This window comes from Coenobita brevimanus, chromosome 65, assembly GCF_032717465.1.
Source record: "Coenobita brevimanus isolate Jiangsu-jjx chromosome 65, ASM3271746v2, whole genome shotgun sequence".
Taxonomy (NCBI): Eukaryota; Metazoa; Arthropoda; class Malacostraca; order Decapoda; family Coenobitidae; genus Coenobita; species Coenobita brevimanus.
The window spans coordinates 46435791-46454974 of NC_137018.1; the positions used below are offsets into that span (position 1 = coordinate 46435791).

The following is a 19184-nucleotide window of genomic DNA, read 5'->3' on the forward strand; positions in this document are numbered from 1 at the left end:
TGTAAAGAAAAAAAAATTACCGAGGTTTTAGGACAAAACCAAAGAGCTTAGGGTCTACCTGTAGCCTGGGCTGATACCTTCTTTCCCAACAGGCATGGCATAGGATATGCTAATCAAGGCTTACCTACACCGGTAGCTTAGGATAGCATTATTTTTATTGTAGTCTATGATGAAAAATAAAATAATAAAACTCAGCCATGGTCCATGGCTAGAAAAGCCTATAGGTTTGTCTTGGTTTGTAGGCTAACGCAACTGTTCACCACTGTTGACAAGCTCAGACTGCATCTGGCAGGGTGAGTGAGTTCTTTTGTACATCAGAGCAAATTACAGTAGCGTACTTTTTTACTTAAAAAACAATTTTTACCACTAGAAGGCACAAAAAAAATAGTGAGTCTCTTAAGATCGATAACGAGAAGAGAATGAACAGATTTCAATCTGAGATATCGAAACAGTATAAAGAAACAAGCAAGGTATGGCCATTTTGTGATGTTTATGATCGTACCATGGCATAAGTCAGGCCTAATGTTAGATCTAGCCTAATCAGTCATTTGATAGGCTCATACTCGAGATTTTCAGCAATATTAAGGCCTTTGGTTGTTTCTTCCTAGCATAAAATATATATATGTTTATATATATATATATATATATATCCATCCATCCATCATCCAATCCTACACTGCCCCATGAGGAGCGAAGGAACCTGGGACTAGGCAGTTGGTCCCGACATTTAAGATGAGAGTGACCAGCCTCACTCATCCCTGATGGCATTACATGAGCAATCAACCCCAACGATCCATTGGATATAAACTTTCACCGGTTCAATCCGATTAGAGCGCAATAATTACCCACTAAACGACCAGGCACCAAAATTTGGTTATATGATTACCACCCAATGTAGTAAATGGTTTCCTGGTGTACAGGAAACCATGTCACTCAGTGTAGAGTCACCCACAGTACAGTATATATATCTAAATATATAAAAATCTATCTATCTATATATATATACTGTATATATACATACAGTATATATACTGTATACATATTTTTTGTGGCTTTGGATCGTATATATAGTTATACCTGTGTACTCTAAGGGCCACTCAGGTGAACCGGAGAGTGTGGGTATTAGTTAACGCAACCTGTAGGCCTAATCCGAGCCTGACCTTCATGGTATAGTGGGCACTGTGATTTTTTATTTTTTATTTATTTTTTTTAAGAAAAAGTGTTCAATATATGGCAAAAAATAGGGTGTATATATATATATATATATATATATATATATATCCTCCATCCTTCTTTCCTTCCATCCTCTTGTGTCTTTCTTTCCTTCATTCTTTCCTCGTCCTTCTGCCTGTGGGGGACTTTACACTCTCTCTTCTGTATTTCTTTCCTTCATTCTCTCCTCTTCCTTCTGCGTGTGGGTGACCCTACAAGAGTGACAAGCCAAATGGTTTCCTGTGCACCAAGAAACCATTTACTACACTGGGTGGTAACCACATAACCCAATTTTGGCGCCTGGTGGTTTAATGGGTAATTACGGCGCTCCAATCGGATTGAGCCTGTGTAGATTTATATCCATGGGATGGTTGGGGTTTATTGCTTATGTAATGCCACTCAGGGATGAATGAGACTGGTCTCTCTCATCTTAAATGCCAGGAACAACTTGCCTAGCTCCTCATGAGGCAATGTAGGATTGGATGATGAATGAATGAATGAATGACTATAAACTGTGTGTGTGTGTGTGTGTGTGTGTGTGTATATATATATATATATATATATTGTGTGTATATATATATATATATATATATATATCACAATACAGTATTACCATTTACTATACATTCATTCATCATCCAATCCTATGTTGCCTCATGTGGAGCGTAGGAGACCGGGACTAGGGAAATTGGTCCCGACATTTAAAATTAGAGTAACCAGCCTCATTCATCCCTGAGTGGCATTACATGAGCAATAAACCCCAACCATCCCTTGGACATAAACCTACACAGTCTCAATCTGACTGGAGTGCCTTACGTACCCACAAAAAAACCAGATGCTATAATTTGGTTACATGGTTACCACCCAGTGTAGTAAATGGTTTCCTGGTGTACAGGAAACCATTTGGTTTGTCTCTCAGTGTAGAGTCATCTATAGGCAGAAGGAAGAAGAAAGAATGAAGGAAAGAAAGACAGAAGACGGAGTGTAAAGACAACCACAGGCTGAAAGATGAGGAAATGATGAAGGAAAGAAAGACACATATATAACAACTTTTATCAAACTGGGTCAAATTCAGCAAGTAGGAATAATCAAAGATGTACAGTATTTTTTTTCCCCTGTAATTCTGCATACTTGCTGCAATAAAAGAAATTAAAGCAATGCCATGAATGAAAATGGTGGGGAGGGCTCGGACCAATTGGACCCTTCCGTTATAGATCAAACACTAGTGTACCAACCTGTGTGCCAGTTTCTCGGTTGCTAGCAATGCACACAATGCCTGTGGAGCCTTCCCCAATCTTGATGAAGTTGTCCAGGTTATAGCGAGGGTCACCGGGACTCACCACCATCTGCAGTGCCGCACGGAACTGCCCACAAACATAAAAACATTAGGTGACCAAGGTCGAGAATTGCAAGCATACTAGAACCTTTATAAATAATACAAACAATACATAGTCCGGCTATCAATACATGAACTGGCTACAGACAGATACTAAATGGTCAATTTGTTTTCACCTGACAGAGCTGTGCCACTCCCATAACATGAATACTTGTTGTTGGCCCAGGCTCATCTGAATGTGAAGCTGTTCTTCTCCTGAAGTCCACCATCCTCCTTTTGGAGGATGGGGAGGGAGCTGAGGGAAGTTTGCACTGTACAGTATATAAAAGACTCTGGAACCCAGCTGTAATGGTGCCACAGCGTGAAAACATTCCTCACTAGCACCAGCTTCAATAACAAACCCCGGCTGCATGAAATTCAGTGAGTCTTCACAATGCAGTATGAATTAAGTCTCCTTGCTTACTTGCCAAATCGAGCCTCCAATAAGACTATATCTGGTCACTAACTGAGCTGAAAGATATTAGTGTATCAGGCTAGAATAAACACAGTACAGTATAGTTAGGCATATACCCTGTACTGTACAGTATCACCATCACCAGCACCATCATCACAGAGGCCTACAGGTGTTCTTCATTATAAGTAAGGGATAGGGATATGTTCCAAAATTTCACAACTTTTCCCTTGCAACTGGTACTGTAAACTGGGGAAAACTCACTTACTAACTTCAAAGGCAGAAATGTAAGTTAATAAAAAGTCTGTCTTTAATTTACTGAGATAAAGACAGTTACTTGCAAGGAGAACTGTCTGTACTTTAGCAACTGCCACACAGAACTGCACAAGAACAATATCATAAATAAATAAATTTTATTCACTGTATACTGCCACCATCATTATAAATATGTATGCTTAATTTTTCCTATCTTCTTCTTAGTCTTGTTTTCCTTATTGTTTCAGTAACCTTTTATTATTATCATTACCATCGCCATCATCATCCTGACCTTGTTTTCCCACTGAAGGAAGATATAAAATGAGGTCCATTTAACACAGACAGAAAAAAGCATGAGAGAGAGAGAGAGAGAGAATTATGGTCGTGCGAAAAATTTCCACCCAGATGAGCCAGAAGAGCTCGGTGGCACTGCCATGTCTGGCAGGTTAGTTTACCCAGTGTCTGCCAGAGACCCCCCTCATTCATTCTCAGTTCCCACGAGGCGATGTAAACAACTGTTATAGTGTAGTGGTGCACAAGGTGGTTTTTGTGGTTGTTCCCTACCAGCTTCTGGCCTTGCTATTCCTTGCATGCCTCTTCCTAGGGTCAGTGATGATGGCCCCTTCATCAGGGAAAAGGAAGAGGGTAGTGCTGACTCTTTAGAAGTGGGAGATCCTGGGCAAGACTGAGGTGGGATGGTCAACGCATGAGTGTTGACTTTTTTATTCTAGCTTACTGTACTGTACCATGATTTTATTTTATTTTACCACGATTTTATTCCATTTTACCATTACCCAGGATCTCCCTTGGGGGTAGGGTTTTTTTTCAAGAATACTCCCCCAGTATCCCTGCTTGTCGTAAAAGGCGACTAAAAGGGTTGGCGGAGGGTTAGTGCCCCTCCCCGGAAAACAACTAACTAAAAAAACAAACAAGAAGCCTCGGACATGGACTGACCAAACGTTGACGACCAAGGACCGGACAAAGGACATTGCAATTGGAACTTGGAATGTAAGGGGAGCAAATGATGAGGTGAAAGAGAGAGAGATTGTCCAGGTGCTTGAGGATGCGAAAGTGGATGTATGTGGAATAACTGAAACAAAATGGAGAGGAGAAAGTGTGAGAGAATGGGAGTATGGATGGGGTATATATGCAGGAGTAGGTGAGAATGAGAGGGCAAAGGAAGGAGTATGTATAGTTGTGAGTAAAAGATGGAAGAGGAGCATAAGACAGTATGGATCAGTTGGATCAAGGATTGTGTGGGTAAAGTTGAAAGTTGGAATACAAATGTGGGCGATTGTGTGTGTGTATGCGCCAACGCAAGATCATGCTAGAAGAGTGAGAGAAGAGTTCTGGACAAATGTAGAAGTGTGCATGGAAAAGTTTGGAAGGAATGAGAGAGTGTTTTTGATTGGTGATATGAATGGTAAAGTTGGGAATGTGAAGGTGGATGGAATAGTTGGTGAGTGGGGTGTGCCTGCTGAGGTAGATGAGAATGGGAGTGCATTAGTGGACATTTGTGCTGGGAGGGGGTTGGTGATAGCCAATACCCTCTTCAGGCATAAAATGATCCAAAGGTATACATGGCGAGTGATGAGAAGGGTGGGTGGTGAACTGAGTGAAAGGAAGGCAATGATTGATTATGTGTGTGTGGATGAAAGGATGTGAAGATGTATATTGGATGCAAGAGTTTATAGAGGTTGGGGGAGTGGACTTTCTGACCACTACTTGGTGGTGGCCAGAATTAAAGTTCAAGTAAGATAGAGGAATAGAAGAAGGGAAAGACGAGAGGAAGGAGTAGTTGCAAGGAGAGTGGAAAGGTTACAAGAGGATGAGAAAAAGGCAGAGTATAAGAGAGAAGTGGAGGAACGATTGGGCAAATATGAATTGGAGCAGATGGGGGACGTGGAAGGTGTGTGTAGAATATTTACAGAAGAAATATGTGCAGCATGTGATGTGGTGTGTGGAAGGAAGAGAAGACGGAGGGGGTGCAAGGAACAGCGTGGTGGACTGAAGAGGTGAAACGGGCTGTGGCACAAAAGAAGAAAGCATACAATGAATGGATGAGAAATAGGGGCGTGGAAGAAGTTGAGAGGCGGAAGAGAGAGTTATATGTAGAAAGAAAGAGAGAGGTGAAAAGATTAGTAAGAGAGAGTAAGAAGAGAGTGGATGAGGAATTTGGAAGGAATCTGAGTGTAAAGTGGAGGGACTGTAAGAAAATGTTCTGGAAAGAGGTGAAAAGAGTAAGACAGGGTGGAAGTGAAGTTAGCAGGGGAGTGAAAGATAAAAATGGTAGATTACTAGTGGAGAAGGGAGAAAAAGTGAGCAGATGGAGAGAACACTTTAAGGAATTGTTGAACGTGGAGGATGGAAGTAATGCGAGTATAAGTGGCTGGGGAATGGCTGGGAGAAGGAGGGAGGTGAGAAGACAGGAAGAAATCAGTAGGATAGAAGTTGTGGAAGCAATGAAGAAAGTTAAATCAGGGAAAGCCCCAGGAATTGATGGAGTGTGTGGTGAAATGCTGAAGCATGGGGGAGAGATAGTAGTAGAATGGATGTGGAAGATGTGCAGATTGGCCTGGGAGGAAGGTAGAGTCCCGGAGGATTGGAAGTCAGGTATAATTATTCCCTTGTACAAAGGAAAAGGGGAAAAAGAAGTGTGTGGTAATCATAGGGGCATTTGTCTTCTTAGTATAATAGGAAAAGTGTATGGTAGGATACTTATTGACAGAGTTAGAGAAAGAACAGAGAAATTAGTTGGAGAAGAACAGGGAGGCTTTAGGAAGGGAAGAGGTTGTGTAGATCAGATATTCATTCTCAGATCTTTAGTGGAAAAGTTTCTAGAGAAGGGAAAGAAGTTGTATGCGGCTTTCATGGATTTGGAGAAAGCATATGACAGGGTGGATAGACTAGGATTGTGGAAAGTGTTAAGAATATATGGAGAAGATGGGAAGTTGTTGAATGCTGTGAAGAGTATGTACGATGGTGCGAAGGCTGCAGTGCGTGTGGATGGTGAACTAAGTGAATTTTTCTCTTTGAAAGTTGGGTTGAAACAGGGATGTGTCATGTCTCCATGGTTGTTCAATCTGTACATGGATGGGGTAATAAAAGAGGTACAAGGTAGGGTAGTGGATGTTGGAGTGGCCCTGGTGAGAGAGGATAGTGTTTGGAAACTCCCTGTACTGTTGTTTGCAGATGATACTGTGTTGTTGAGTGAGGACGAAGGGGAGCTGCAAGGCTTGGTGGATGAGTTTGAGAGAGTGTGTAAGAAACAGAATCTAAAGGTGAATGTAGGGAAGAGTAAAGTGATGGTCTTTGAGAGAGGTGAAGTCAGTGAATGTACAGCGAGGTTGGATGGTGAGGAATTGGAAAATGTGAGTACGTTTAAGTACTTGGGTAGTGTGATGAGTAAGGATGGAGGTTTGGAAGGTGAAGTGCTTGAAAGAGTACAGCAGGGAAGAAAGGTTGCTGGTTCTTTGAAAGCAGTGATAAGAAACAGGGAAGTGAGCATGGAAGTGAAAAAGTTACTACATGACAGTATTGTGATACCAACTCTAACGTACGGAAGTGAAGCTTGGACGTTGTTGGAAGGACACAAGTCAAGAGTGAGAGCAGTGGAAATGAGTTATTTAAGAGGAGCCTGTGGAGTCACATGGAGAGATAGGCTGACGAATGAGGATATAAAGGAGCATTGTGGTGTGGATGTGGATGTGATAGGGAGCGTTATGAGGAACACACTGAGGTGGTTTGGCCATGTGGAGAGGATGGAGGGTGAAAGACTGACGAAGAGAGTGTATGTGAGTGAGGTGGAGGGGGGAAGAGAGAGGGGGAGGCCGAGGATGAGATGGAGAGGTATATGAGAGAGGGGGGTATGAGTTGGGAGCAGGGGAGTGAAATGGCGGGGGACAGGGCGACTTGGAGGCGATTTGTTTGTGGCCACCCCAAACGGGATTGAGGCGTCTGGCAATAGATAGATAGACAGACCATTACATTTTGTGTGCCCACTGCATTTTTAGGTCTGCCTGACCAGATAGTGTTAAACAACAGGAACAAGTGTTGAATGACCTACTGTAGTGGCCTTTTACACTGGCTTTCAAAGTCAGGTTATGTATGAATTGGGAGAAGTCCACTATCAGGACAGACCCACTAATCGGGCATGCCTTTGGCTCTAATACATCAGATAATAGAGGGATTACTGTATACAGTATATACTGTGTAGGTCCATAGTGCCATTTATTGATATGTGGGAAGACTATTAAGCTTCACAGAAGTTGGGGATGGCAGGTAGAAGTTTGCCTAATATTTCACATCATGTGCATTTCACTTTCCTCTGCTGCTAAATATTCATAAGCTGAGAGAGTGATATGTTTCTCTTTTTATTCACTATTAATGTCATCTGTGATATGCATAAGGGAGGAAAGTGACAGACAAAGTCAAATTGGAAAAGCAGGCCAACTTTTGTCCCTGAAAGGCTTAATACATTTCTCTGACCAAAGATACTTCTCTATAATTATGCTACATCATAGAGGTTAATAGAAGACATGCCATAAATATTACATAAAGGTAGTGGAAGGACAGGCCAACCTTTGTCCTTGATTGCAGTGATAGTGTAGTTACTGACCTGCTCATGTGAAAGGCGCTGCTGGTCATGTTGCTTAGTGCTGTGGTGCTGCTGCTGCTGTTGTGAGTTGCCATGTGGACCGTAGCTGCCTGTGGGAGACTTTCCAGGTAGGCCAGTAGTATTATTATTGTTATTATTACTGGTTGTGGTGTTGTTAAGCAACATTCCACCACCACCTGTGTCACCACCTCCACTAGCTTTCCGCTCCCTCAGCGTCACCTGACCAGATGACTGGGAATCATATCGATTACCATTATGGTCAGACTGCTGCTGCTGCTGCTGTTGTTGCTGTGGTTGCTGCTGCTGCTGTTGCTGAGGTGGTGGTGGCAAATGCTGGGTATGGTTGGCAGTGTGGTTGGTGTGGGAAGCCAGGTGTTGCTTGCTGCCACTCGGGGATGTCTGCTCAGGGGTTGGAGCCACAGCTGGTGGCTGGGGAGAAATAAGTCATTACAGCAGTCACTCACAAATTTCCTGTTATAACCGACAGTGTATGAGCTAGAAAAAACTGAAGCACAGATTTGCAGAAAAATTTAGACTTAGAAAACAGTCAGGCAAACATATCAACCTCCAAAAATTCAATATTAACATGTGAACCATGCTTTTCTGCCTGCATACGGTACGCTTAAAGCATTCAACAGAGTGCTGAATGCCTGAAGGCATATTCAGGACAGATGCAATCCTAAAAATAATGCAGCTGGTAATAAAAATTTTCAACTTTATTGGGGTACATCACAGCATGGATATTTAACATACTTCATTTACGACCACCCCACCCCAACGTGATTCAATCAATCTACTAATCAGATTTCAGCATGTAAATCTTCTTGGGTTGTTACAAATCATACTATAATCTCTATGGGTGTTTCATTTGTTCTACCTGTGGGCACAGAAAATTATCAAAAATTTCAACACATTGTTGCTCCAAACACAAGGCCATAATACAGTACTACAATACCTCAAGGAACCAGTAATTCCTCAATCTATCAATACTCTTGCCTATGGCCTCCAGCACTTCAGATGCAATGTGTCCAAGCATCTCAAACTTAAACAGACTAAAGTATGGCTCTTATGTACTCCTCTGGGAAAAGGGAATTATAGTATCTGATTTCTCACATAAAAAAATAAATAAAAAATAAAAAATAAAAAATAAGATAAGCTATCAACATCTTAACCTAATATTCCCCTTACATGTCATGCGGAGATTAAGAGTACATATCTTTGATGTCAATGAAGATGAATCAAGAAGAAGTTATGCATCGTGTTAAATCTCAACCCATTTTGTGTTGTATGAAGTACAAGACTGCTTGTTATGAACATGTAATCCAACATCACTGCTACGAGTACATCCTTATACAAATGCAAAGGTAAATTTTATGAGACAAACAAGCAATATCTGGGCAGTATTATACATCCTTTATCCAGACATATACTCTCTCTCTCTATATTATCATACATCCTTTATCCTGACATATACCCGGTACTCTCTCTCTCTCTCATGTATGCACACACACACACACACACACACACACACACAGGTGAGGTACCAGAGACTGCACGAATATCACCCGCTCCACGCTGGCCACCCTTGGCCACAACTGGCCACACCTAAATACTATCTTTATATGAGTCAAGCTCTGTACTAGGTTAAAATAAACAAAAGTGTTGTCCAAATAACAGAATACATCCAATTAGTGCAGGAATGCGCTAATCAACGCATCATCAGCTGTGTCGTTTATCACCAGGCGAGTAAAAAAAAAACTTGTAAGTAGAACCTTTCTAAGTACCACAAGATGAGCACCATCTTTAGTAAAGTGAATATGGAAGGAGTTAAGAAAATGACTAAAGGTAAAAAACAGGATGATAATTTCTACCAGGAACTGGTTGAAATGGAAACATATAACAAACTATAGTCTGTTCCATATAAACTGGCAGAGAGAAATCTGTGTTTTCCTTCCCAAGTCTGGGTCAGACGTAGAATGCAGGTGACCTTTGAAGGATTATCCCCCTCTTTCCTACAGCCCGTCCCTTCTCCTTCCTCTCCTGAGAGAGAGAGAGTGTGTGTGTGTGTGTGTGTGTGTGTGTGTGTGTGTGTGTGTGTGTGTGTGTGTGTGTGTGTGTGTAGGTGTAGGTGTAGGTGCATGTGTGTGTGTGTATTTTCTGTGAACAGCCTTCTTCTTGTGCTATCCTTGTCATTCTCATAGATTAGTCTTATTCCTGTTGGAGCTGCCTAGCATGGACCAAAAGGTCTACTGCAGTTTTCCTCTCTTCTTACAGTATATTCTTGTGTGTGACTTTTAGCAACTTACATGATTGTTGTATTAATATTTAAAAACTATTTAAGACCGGTTTCAAAATTTCCCATTCATCATAGACACACACACACACACACACACACACACACACACACACACACACACACACACACACACACACACACACACACACACGCTCCCATGCACGCACATATAAGGTATATTCTCTATCGACAGTTCTTATGAAAATATGTGGAACATGCTGGGACTCTTGGGTGAGTATAGCTTGAGATGAATGGTAACAAAGAAGAGGAAGGAGGGAATGCACGAGTGGAGCACCTGCTGACCGATACTGGTTCAGGTGTGCGTTTGGCCTCAGGTCAAGATGGGTGGAGCTTTTGCCCTGAGGTCACATGCAGCATTTCCTGGAACGCCCTTGATGATGCTTCCCAACATCCCACCCAGGTCACTTATAATAATGGACAATGCATCATACCACTGCAAAATCATAAATAAAGCACCAACACAGAGCTTACGAAAACAAGAAATTATAAAGAGGATCGAGTGGCAAGAGTGAAAGATGAGTTTTGGGCGAGAGTAGAAGCATGTATGGACAAGTTTGAGAGGAGCGAGAGAGTGCTGTTGATTGGAGACATGAATGGCAAAGTTGGGAATGTACGAGTGGATGGAGTGGTTGGTCAGTGGGGTGTGCCAGGTGATGTAGATGGGAATGGTAGTGCTTTGGTGGACATCTGTGCTGGTAAGGGGTTGGCAATAGCCAACACCTACTTTCGTCATAAGATGATCCACCGGTATACATGGAGAGTAATGAGGAGGATGGATGGTGAACTTGTTGAACGAAAGGCAATGATAGACTACGTGTGTGTGGATGAGCGAATGAGAAGACAAGTGTTGGATGCAAGGGTGTGGAGAGGGTGGGGGAATGGAGTCTCGGACCATCACTTAGTGATGGCCAAGGTAGAGCTGCAAAGAAAGTGGTTGAGGAGGCGAAGGGGAAGACAGGAGGAAGCAGCTCCTGTGAGAAGAGTGGAGAAATTGCAAGATAGTGAGAAAAGGACAGAGTATAAGAGCATAGTGGAAGAAAGATTGGGAAGGTATGAGCTAGAGCAGATGGAAGGGGTGGAAGAAGTATGTAAGATATTCACGGAAGAGATAAGCGCAGCGTGTGAGGCAGTTTGTGGAGTGAGGAGGAGATGCAAGGGTGTGCAAGGGACAGCATGGTGGAATGATGAGGTGAAACGAGCTGTGGAACAAAAGAAGAAGGCATATGGTGAATGGTTGGCGAGTAGAGGTAGGGGAGAAGATGAGAGAGAGAAGAGAGAGGAATATGTGAGCAGGAGAAGGGAGGTTAAGAGACTGGTGAAGGAGAGTAAGAAGAAAGTGGATGAAGAGTTTGGGAGGAATCTGAGTGTGAAATGGAGGGAGAGTAAGAAATTGTTTTGGAAGGAGGTAAAGAAAGTAAGGCAGTGTGAAAGGGGAAATAGTAGGGGAGTGAAGGATAGGAATAATAGATTGTTGGTGGAGAAGAGAGAGAAATTGAGGAGATGGAAGGAGCACTTTGAGGATTTGTTGAATGTAGAGAGTGAGAGCAGTGTGAGTATAAGTGGTTGGGGAATGGCTGGGAGAAGAAGAGATGAGAGGAGGGAGGAAGAGATCAGTAGGTCGGAAGTAGTGGAAGCGATGAAGAAGATTAAGCTGGGAAAGGCCCCAGGAATTGATGGAGTGTGTGGTGAAATGCTTAGGTATGGGGGTGAGATTGTTGTGGAGTGGATATGGAAGTTGTGTAGATTGGCTTGGGAAGAGGGAAGGGTTCCAGAGGACTGGAAATCAGGTATAATTGTTCCTCTGTACAAAGGAAAAGGGGAGAGAGAAGTATGTGGTAACCATAGGGGTATTTGCCCCTATATGGTAGAATACTCATTGATAGGGTTAGGCATATGACAGAGGAGCTAGTTGGAGAAGAACAAGGGAGATTTAGGAAGGGAAAAGGGTGTGTAGATCAGATATTTGTTCTAAGATGTTTAGTGGAGAAGTATCTAGAGAAGGGAAGGAAAGTGTATGCTGCCTTCATGGACTTGGAGAAAGCTTATGACAGAATAGATAGGCAAGGTATGTGGAAGGTATTAAGAATATATGGAGTGGAGGGGAAACTGTTGAGTGCTGTGAAGAGTATGTACGAGGGAGCTAGGGCTACGGTGCGAGTGGATGGTGAGCTGAGTGAGTTCTTTGATCTCAATGTGGGACTGAAACAGGGTTGTGTAATGTCTCCATGGCTGTTTAATATATATATGGATGGGGTTGTAAAGGAGGTACAAGGTAGGGCAGTGGATGTTGGGGTGGCCCTAATGAATGAGGGTGAGATTTGGAAGCTTCCGGTGTTGCTGTTTGCTGATGATACAGTATTGTTGAGTGAAGATGAATGGGAGTTGCAAGGTTTGGTGAATGAATTTGGGACAGTGTGTAGGAGGAGGAAGCTGAAAGTTAATGTAAACAAAAGTAAAGTTAGGGTGTTTGAGAGGAATGAAGTCACAGAGTGTGCAGTGAGGTTGGATGGTGAGGATATATAGAATGTGAGTGCATTCAAGTACTTGGGTAGTGTGATGAGTAAGGATGGAACTTTGGGGGATGAAGTACGTGAAAGGGTACAGCAGAGAAGGAAGGTTGTTGGTACACTGAAAGCAGTGATGAGAAATAGGGAGGTGAGTATGGAAGTTAAGAAGTCACTGCATGATGGTATTGTGATCCCTACCCTGACGTATGGAAGCGAGGCGTGGACATTGCAAGAGGGGAACAAGTCAAGAGTGAGAGCAGTGGAAATGAGTTACTTGAGAGGAGCATGTGGAGTGATGTGGAGGGACAGGTTGACGAATGAAGAAGTGAAGGAACGTTGTGGGGTAGATGTGGATGTGGTTGAAAAGATTAGGAGAAATACACTGAGGTGGTTTGGACATGTGGAGAGAATGGAGAATGAAAGACTGACTAAGAGGGTGTATGTAGGTGAGGTGGAGGGAGGGAGAGGGAGGGGTAGACCGAGGATGAGGTGGAGGGATGGAGTTGAGAGGTATATGAGGGAGGGGGGGGTGAGTTGGGGGGAGGGAAGTCAAATGGTGGGTGACAGAGTGACTTGGAGGCGTTTTGTCTGCGGCCACCCTTTGCGGGATTAGGGCGTCGGGCTATAGATAGATAGATAGATAGATTCTTGATATCAACCTCCCTCATAACCCTCTGCACACTAAGGCTAAGCTGCTACACCAAGTGAAAAAAACAAACAAAAAAACAAAGACAAGCAATTGTTTGAAATTGTTGAAATCGTCAATAATCCTGGTCACCAGGTGCTGCAGCTTCCTCCCTATCATTGCCAGCTCAACCCCATAGAGCTGATTTGGGCTCAGGTCAAGGATGATATGAGGAAGAGAAACTCAAATTCTTCTCAAAAATTACGAGTGATCGAAGAGCTGATGAGAAATGCGATAGAAAAAGTAACAGCAGAAAACTGGCAGAAATGTGTGGCACATAAAAAAAAAAAAAAAGACGAAGAAGAATTTATGAGAAATGACATTGCTGTAAACCACATGGTAGAAAATTTTATCAATATATGGAACGAGTTCAGCAGCGATGTAGATGAATAAACAAGTGTTGTGTGAGGTGTCCTGTGTATACTTATTGTAATAAGAGTTGTAAATATAAATATAAGCCATATACATGCATTGTTTAATATTATACGAGAGAGAGAGAGAGAGAGAGAGAGAGAGAGAGAGAGAGAGAGAGAGAGAGAGAGAGAGGAGGGGGGAGGGAGGGAAGGAGGAAAGAACAGAGAGAGAGGGTGGGGAGGGAGAGGAAGAAGCTTTCCCTTTTCCCATTCATCACACACACACACACACACACACACACACACACTAGAAGGGAGAGAGAGAGAGAGACAGAGAAAGGGTAATGCGTATTTCACCATTTTTTTTTTTTATAAAACTCTATCTTCATAGAAGTTATTTTCAGGAAATCATATGCCTGATATTTTAATAATTATAACGTTTCACCATTTCGCGATGAATTGGTGATTTTCTTAGGTTTGCAAATCAGGATAGAACTTGTAATAATGTCTTCAAATTACACAAATTCATGTTTGGATTGGATGTAGGATTAATTAATATTAGGTCAGAAAAAATATTATTGCTATATTTGAAGATTAGACAATAAACAGTTCAAATCTCTCTCTCTCTCTCTCTCTCTCTCTCTCTCCCAGGAGAGTAGGCTGGAGAAAGAGTCAGGCGAGGTCACTTTTATCCCTTTGTACGGCCACCTGCGTTCGACAAGGACTTGGGCGTAGCTTCTCCACCACTTTATATGGAACAGAGTATAGTAGAGATGGTGGATAAACTGGAGAAGGCTTTTCAGAGTGAAATGGATTAAATTAAGAAGCAATTGCGCATGCAGAAGGAAGAAAATGAAAAATTAGTAAAGGAATTAAACAAAAAAGACACAACAACTGATGAACTGTCAGTTGAGGTGGGTTCACTTAGAAGGAAAATTAGTGAAATTGCAAGTGCAGCTGTCAACCATGAGAGTATTATGGAGGAGTTCAGAAATGATACACAGACAATTAGGCGGGCAAGCAGTCTGATACACCAAAGTAGCGATACTGAGGAGAAGATAAACAACGTGAATGAAGTGAAGGAAAGTTACAAAGATGATGTGGAAACTACGTATGCTGAAATGGTGAAGGTAAGGAAATATTTAGAGAAAAAAAAGAGTAAAAGAAAAATGCATCAGAAAGGAAGTGAAAGGAGTAATAAAAAAAAAAAATGGTCAAAGATTCAGCAGATATAAACAAATCTATAGTAATCACTGGTATGAAGAAAAAATAAAAAACAAAATTTTGACAAACAAAAAGGAGATGGCAAATATAATGAGCATACTGAAGGAAGTATCAAAGGAAATCTGTGATAAAGACACAGAGAAACACAAAAGGCTAGGGAAATATGAGAGAAATAAGTCAAGGCCTCTGAATGTAACCTTCTACAGTAGAGTGTGAACACTGGAGGAAATACTAAAATATGCAAACTCACGGAAAAAGAGGAATTTTAAAAAGTATGGATAAAAAGATGCCTAACTCAAAAGGAATTGGGAATACTAAAGGAGAAGAGGAAGGAGGCAAAAACAAAGAAAGAGGAAGGATCAGAGGAAGAGTAAATTTTTTTTAACAAAGTAATAGGATTTCAGGTATGAAAGTGGTACCATACATAATGAACAGGGAATAAAAAGAAGATATTAGACTCAAGTTATGGCAAGTATGTAAACAAGATAATTAAGTTGATGTACTGTACTCAAATGTAGATGGAATGGTGCCTAAATCAGCAGAGATGGAGCCTGTGGAGTCATTTGGAGAGACAGACTGACAAATGAGGATGTGATGGAGCTTTGTGGTGTGGATGTGGATGTGATAGAATGCGTTACGAGAAACATTGAGGTGGTTTGGCCATGTGGAAAGGATGGAGAATGAGAGACTGACGAGATGAGTGTATGTGAGTGAGGTGGAGGGGGGAAGAGGGAGAGGGAGGCCAAGGATGAGATGAAGGGATGGAGTGGAGAGGTATATGAGAGAGGGGGTGTGTGACCTGGAAGCAGGGCAGTGAAATGGCAGGGAACAGGGTGACATGGAGGCGATTTGTTTGTGGCCACCCCTTACGGGATTAATGCGTCTAGCAATAGATAGATATAGACAGAAGACTATACCAAAGAAAAGGAACCACATACTATTTGCCTAATTGAAACAAAATTAACCCCAAAGATATCAAACAATACTCTAAACTTAGAAGAATACAATATATGGAGAAAAGAAAGAAATTTAAGAAATGGAGGAGGAATTATAATCTTAACCAAAAAAAATCTACAAGTCAAAGAAATAAAAATGGATAGCTATACCCTCACATGCAGAACTGACTGCATTGGAGATTAACAAATCTGAAGGGAAATTAATTGTGGAAAATTTATACATGCCACCCAAAACAAACACTCGGGAAAGAGGCGAATATGAAGACCTGGCAGAAAGTACAATTCAGAGTTTAAGAACATTACTACATAGAGTGGAAGGGAAATCTGAAAGAATTACAGTAACAGGAGATTTCAAAACAAAAAACTGAAATACTCTTGATGTAAGAAGCCATGAAAGCTACTGGGATCAAAAGCTCCTGGATCTTGTGCAGGAGTTTTTCCTAACACAAAATGTAAAGGAAAACACCAAAAAACGAGGACTTATGATCCATCAGTACTAGATTTAATATTAAGTAGGCAAGAAAATGATACTGACAATATAATGTATCACCCTCCATTTGGCAAAAGCGACCATACAGTACTAAATTGCAACTTCAGGATTGCATATGACATAGATACCAGTAATGAGAGTTACAAAAATAGTCTAAACTATTATGACCTGATGAAGTACTTCTTAGAAATAGATTGGGAAAAGGAGCTTAGAGGACAAGATTTAAATATTATATATAGAAAATTCTGTGATTTTTATGAAATAGGAGTCCAAAATTACATCCCTCAACACAAGGAAACAGAAATGAAAAGAAAGAAATGGTTTAATACAGAATGTAAAAAATCATAAGAAAAAAGAGATTTGCTGTGGAACAGATACAGAAGACACAACAGTAAGAGGGCATATACAAACTAAAAACAGGCAAGAAATGATTATACAAAGATAAGAAGGGAAGCTCAAAGACAGTTTGAGGAAGACATTATAAATAAAAGTTGTAATCAGGCTAAGCTATTTTACAGTTACATCCAAAGCAAAACCAAAGTTCAAGATAAAATACAGTCCATTACAGACAAGAGGATCATCTATACACGAGAAAGATATCTGTGAAGCACTAAATAAAAACTTCCAATCAGTTTTTACATCCATCCATCCAACATTCAATCCTACATTGCCCCATGAGGAGCGTAGGAGCCCGGGGCTAGGCAGTTGGTCTTGACATTTAAGATGAAAGTGACCAGCCTCACTCACCCCGGAGTGGCATTATGTGGGCAATAACCCCAACCATCCCTTGGATATGAACAATCACTGGCTCAATCCGACTGGAGCGCCGCAATTACCCACTAAACCACCAGGTGCCATAATTTGGTTATATGGTTACCACCCAGCATAGTAAATGGTTTCCAGGTGTACAGGAAACCATTTATCTTGTCACTCAGTGTAGAGTCACCCATAGGCAGAAGAAGAGGAAAGAATGAAGGAAAGAAAGACAAAAGAGGAAATGTAAAGTCACCCGCAGGCAGACAGACGAGGAAAAATGAAGCTAAGAAAGACAGAAGTGGAAGGAAGGAAAGGAGGGAGGAGGTGAAAGGGCAGACACCCGAGAGCAGCACTACATCGAGTGAGTGGATGGTGCAAAAGAAAATAATTTTGAAAAAGATGTTATGGAACATACGTGCCGACATGTATTACCCGATATACAAATATCAGAAAAGAAGTACAGGAAGAGTTAAGTAAATTAGCAAAAGGAGAAGCATATGATCCTGATGAAATTTCAGGTTGTGATACATTTTTTTTTTTTTTTAATAATAATGTACAGAAGTGTTACGCAGACCATTATACTTAATATTCACAGAATCCCTAGGTCACAGAAAACTACTGTATGTATGATAAAAATGGTCTAATACACAGGACAGTACAAGCCTGACTCATTTCTGTAAAGGTACAATTAGGGAAGAGCGCATACATGCAAGCACGCACACATGCCAGCGCACACACACACACACACACACACACACACACACACAATCATCATCATCATCCAGACCTCCTTTCCCACCCTAGGGAAGGATGAGGAGTAGCAACATCCAGACCGCCTAAGTTTTTCCAATTCAATGGGCCATGCTTCCATTCACTCATCATTCAAGCCCTAGAAATCCTGGCTCCATCAGATTGGATCAAAAATTTTCACCAAATTCTGTAGCTTCACATATACACAAAAATCTGCACAAACACACACAAACACAATCACTGTCAACATCATTACTATCATCACAATCACCTCACTTTTATTTTCAACTTAATGATGGGGTGGTGGGATCCTCACACACACACACACACATACACAATCACTGTCATCATCATTACCATCATCACAATCACCTCACTTTTATTCTCAACTTAGTGATGGAGTGGTGGGATCCTCTCTCTCTCTCTCTCTCTCACACACACACACACACACACACACACACACACACACACACACACAGAGGCATACATTACTTATCCAACAGTTCAATTGCTGTCATGTAAAATATGGTCATAAACAAAAAAAACAAGAAAACTGACGTGAGGGAGTGTTACCTTATGATATTGTTGAGTGTGCTGTGGGAGGTGGTGTTTCTGAACTCCGTGTGGTGGTGGTGGTGGCGGCTGTTGCTGCTGGGGCTGTGGAGGAAGCTCCTGTGGGTGTGGTGGCAGTGAGTGCAGCTGGCTCTGGGAGGTGTGGTGTGGGGGTAGGTGGTGGTTGGGTGGGGATAGTGTGTGAGTGGACTGGTGGTGGTTGGGTGGGTGTGGGAGCTGGTGTGCAGGAGGAAGATGGCCTGGAGCTAGCTGGTGGGAGGGTGGAAGAGGGTGGGAGGACTGGTGGGCTGGTGGGAGAGGGTGTTGGGGCTGGTGGGAGGGCGGGGGTGGGTGTGGTGACTGGTGTGAAGGTGGGAGGGGGTGTGGTGACAGTGGGTGGGGGGACTGGTGGTTGGGTGGGAGTGGGTGTGGCATCTGGTGACCGGGATGAACTGAGTGCGGTGACTGATGACTGGATATGAGGTGTGAAGGTGGGAGAGGGTGCTGTGAAGGTGAGAGGGGATGCTGTGAGGGGTGGTGATTCTGTGGGAGGGTGTGGGGGGACTGGTGGTGGTGTGGAGGGCCAGGAAGGGACTTCCGGTGGTGGAGTGGTGGGTGGTGTGGTCCAGGGTGGTGCTGTGGGGGATAATGTGGACCGTTAGGGTGTCCCGGACTAGGGACTTCACCCGGCAGTTGGGCTGGAGGTCGACCTCCCTGTGAGA

The 19184-nt window shown here is 42.3% G+C and overlaps 1 protein-coding gene across 1 annotated transcript in view; it reads right to left on the reverse strand.

The window, feature by feature from the left end:
* mbt (serine/threonine-protein kinase PAK mbt) overlaps nt 1-19184 on the reverse strand; it is a 56030-nt gene that overhangs the window by 14165 nt on the left and 22681 nt on the right. Inside the window, exons 7-11 of the mRNA XM_080276500.1 lie at nt 18857-19176; nt 18484-18658; nt 8242-8301; nt 7873-8142; nt 2448-2576 (exon numbers count right to left, since the gene is read on the reverse strand). Of these exons, the coding sequence (XP_080132626.1) occupies nt 2448-2576; nt 7873-8142; nt 8242-8301; nt 18484-18658; nt 18857-19176 (954 nt within the window). The remainder of the gene's footprint in view (nt 1-2447; nt 2577-7872; nt 8143-8241; nt 8302-18483; nt 18659-18856; nt 19177-19184) is intronic.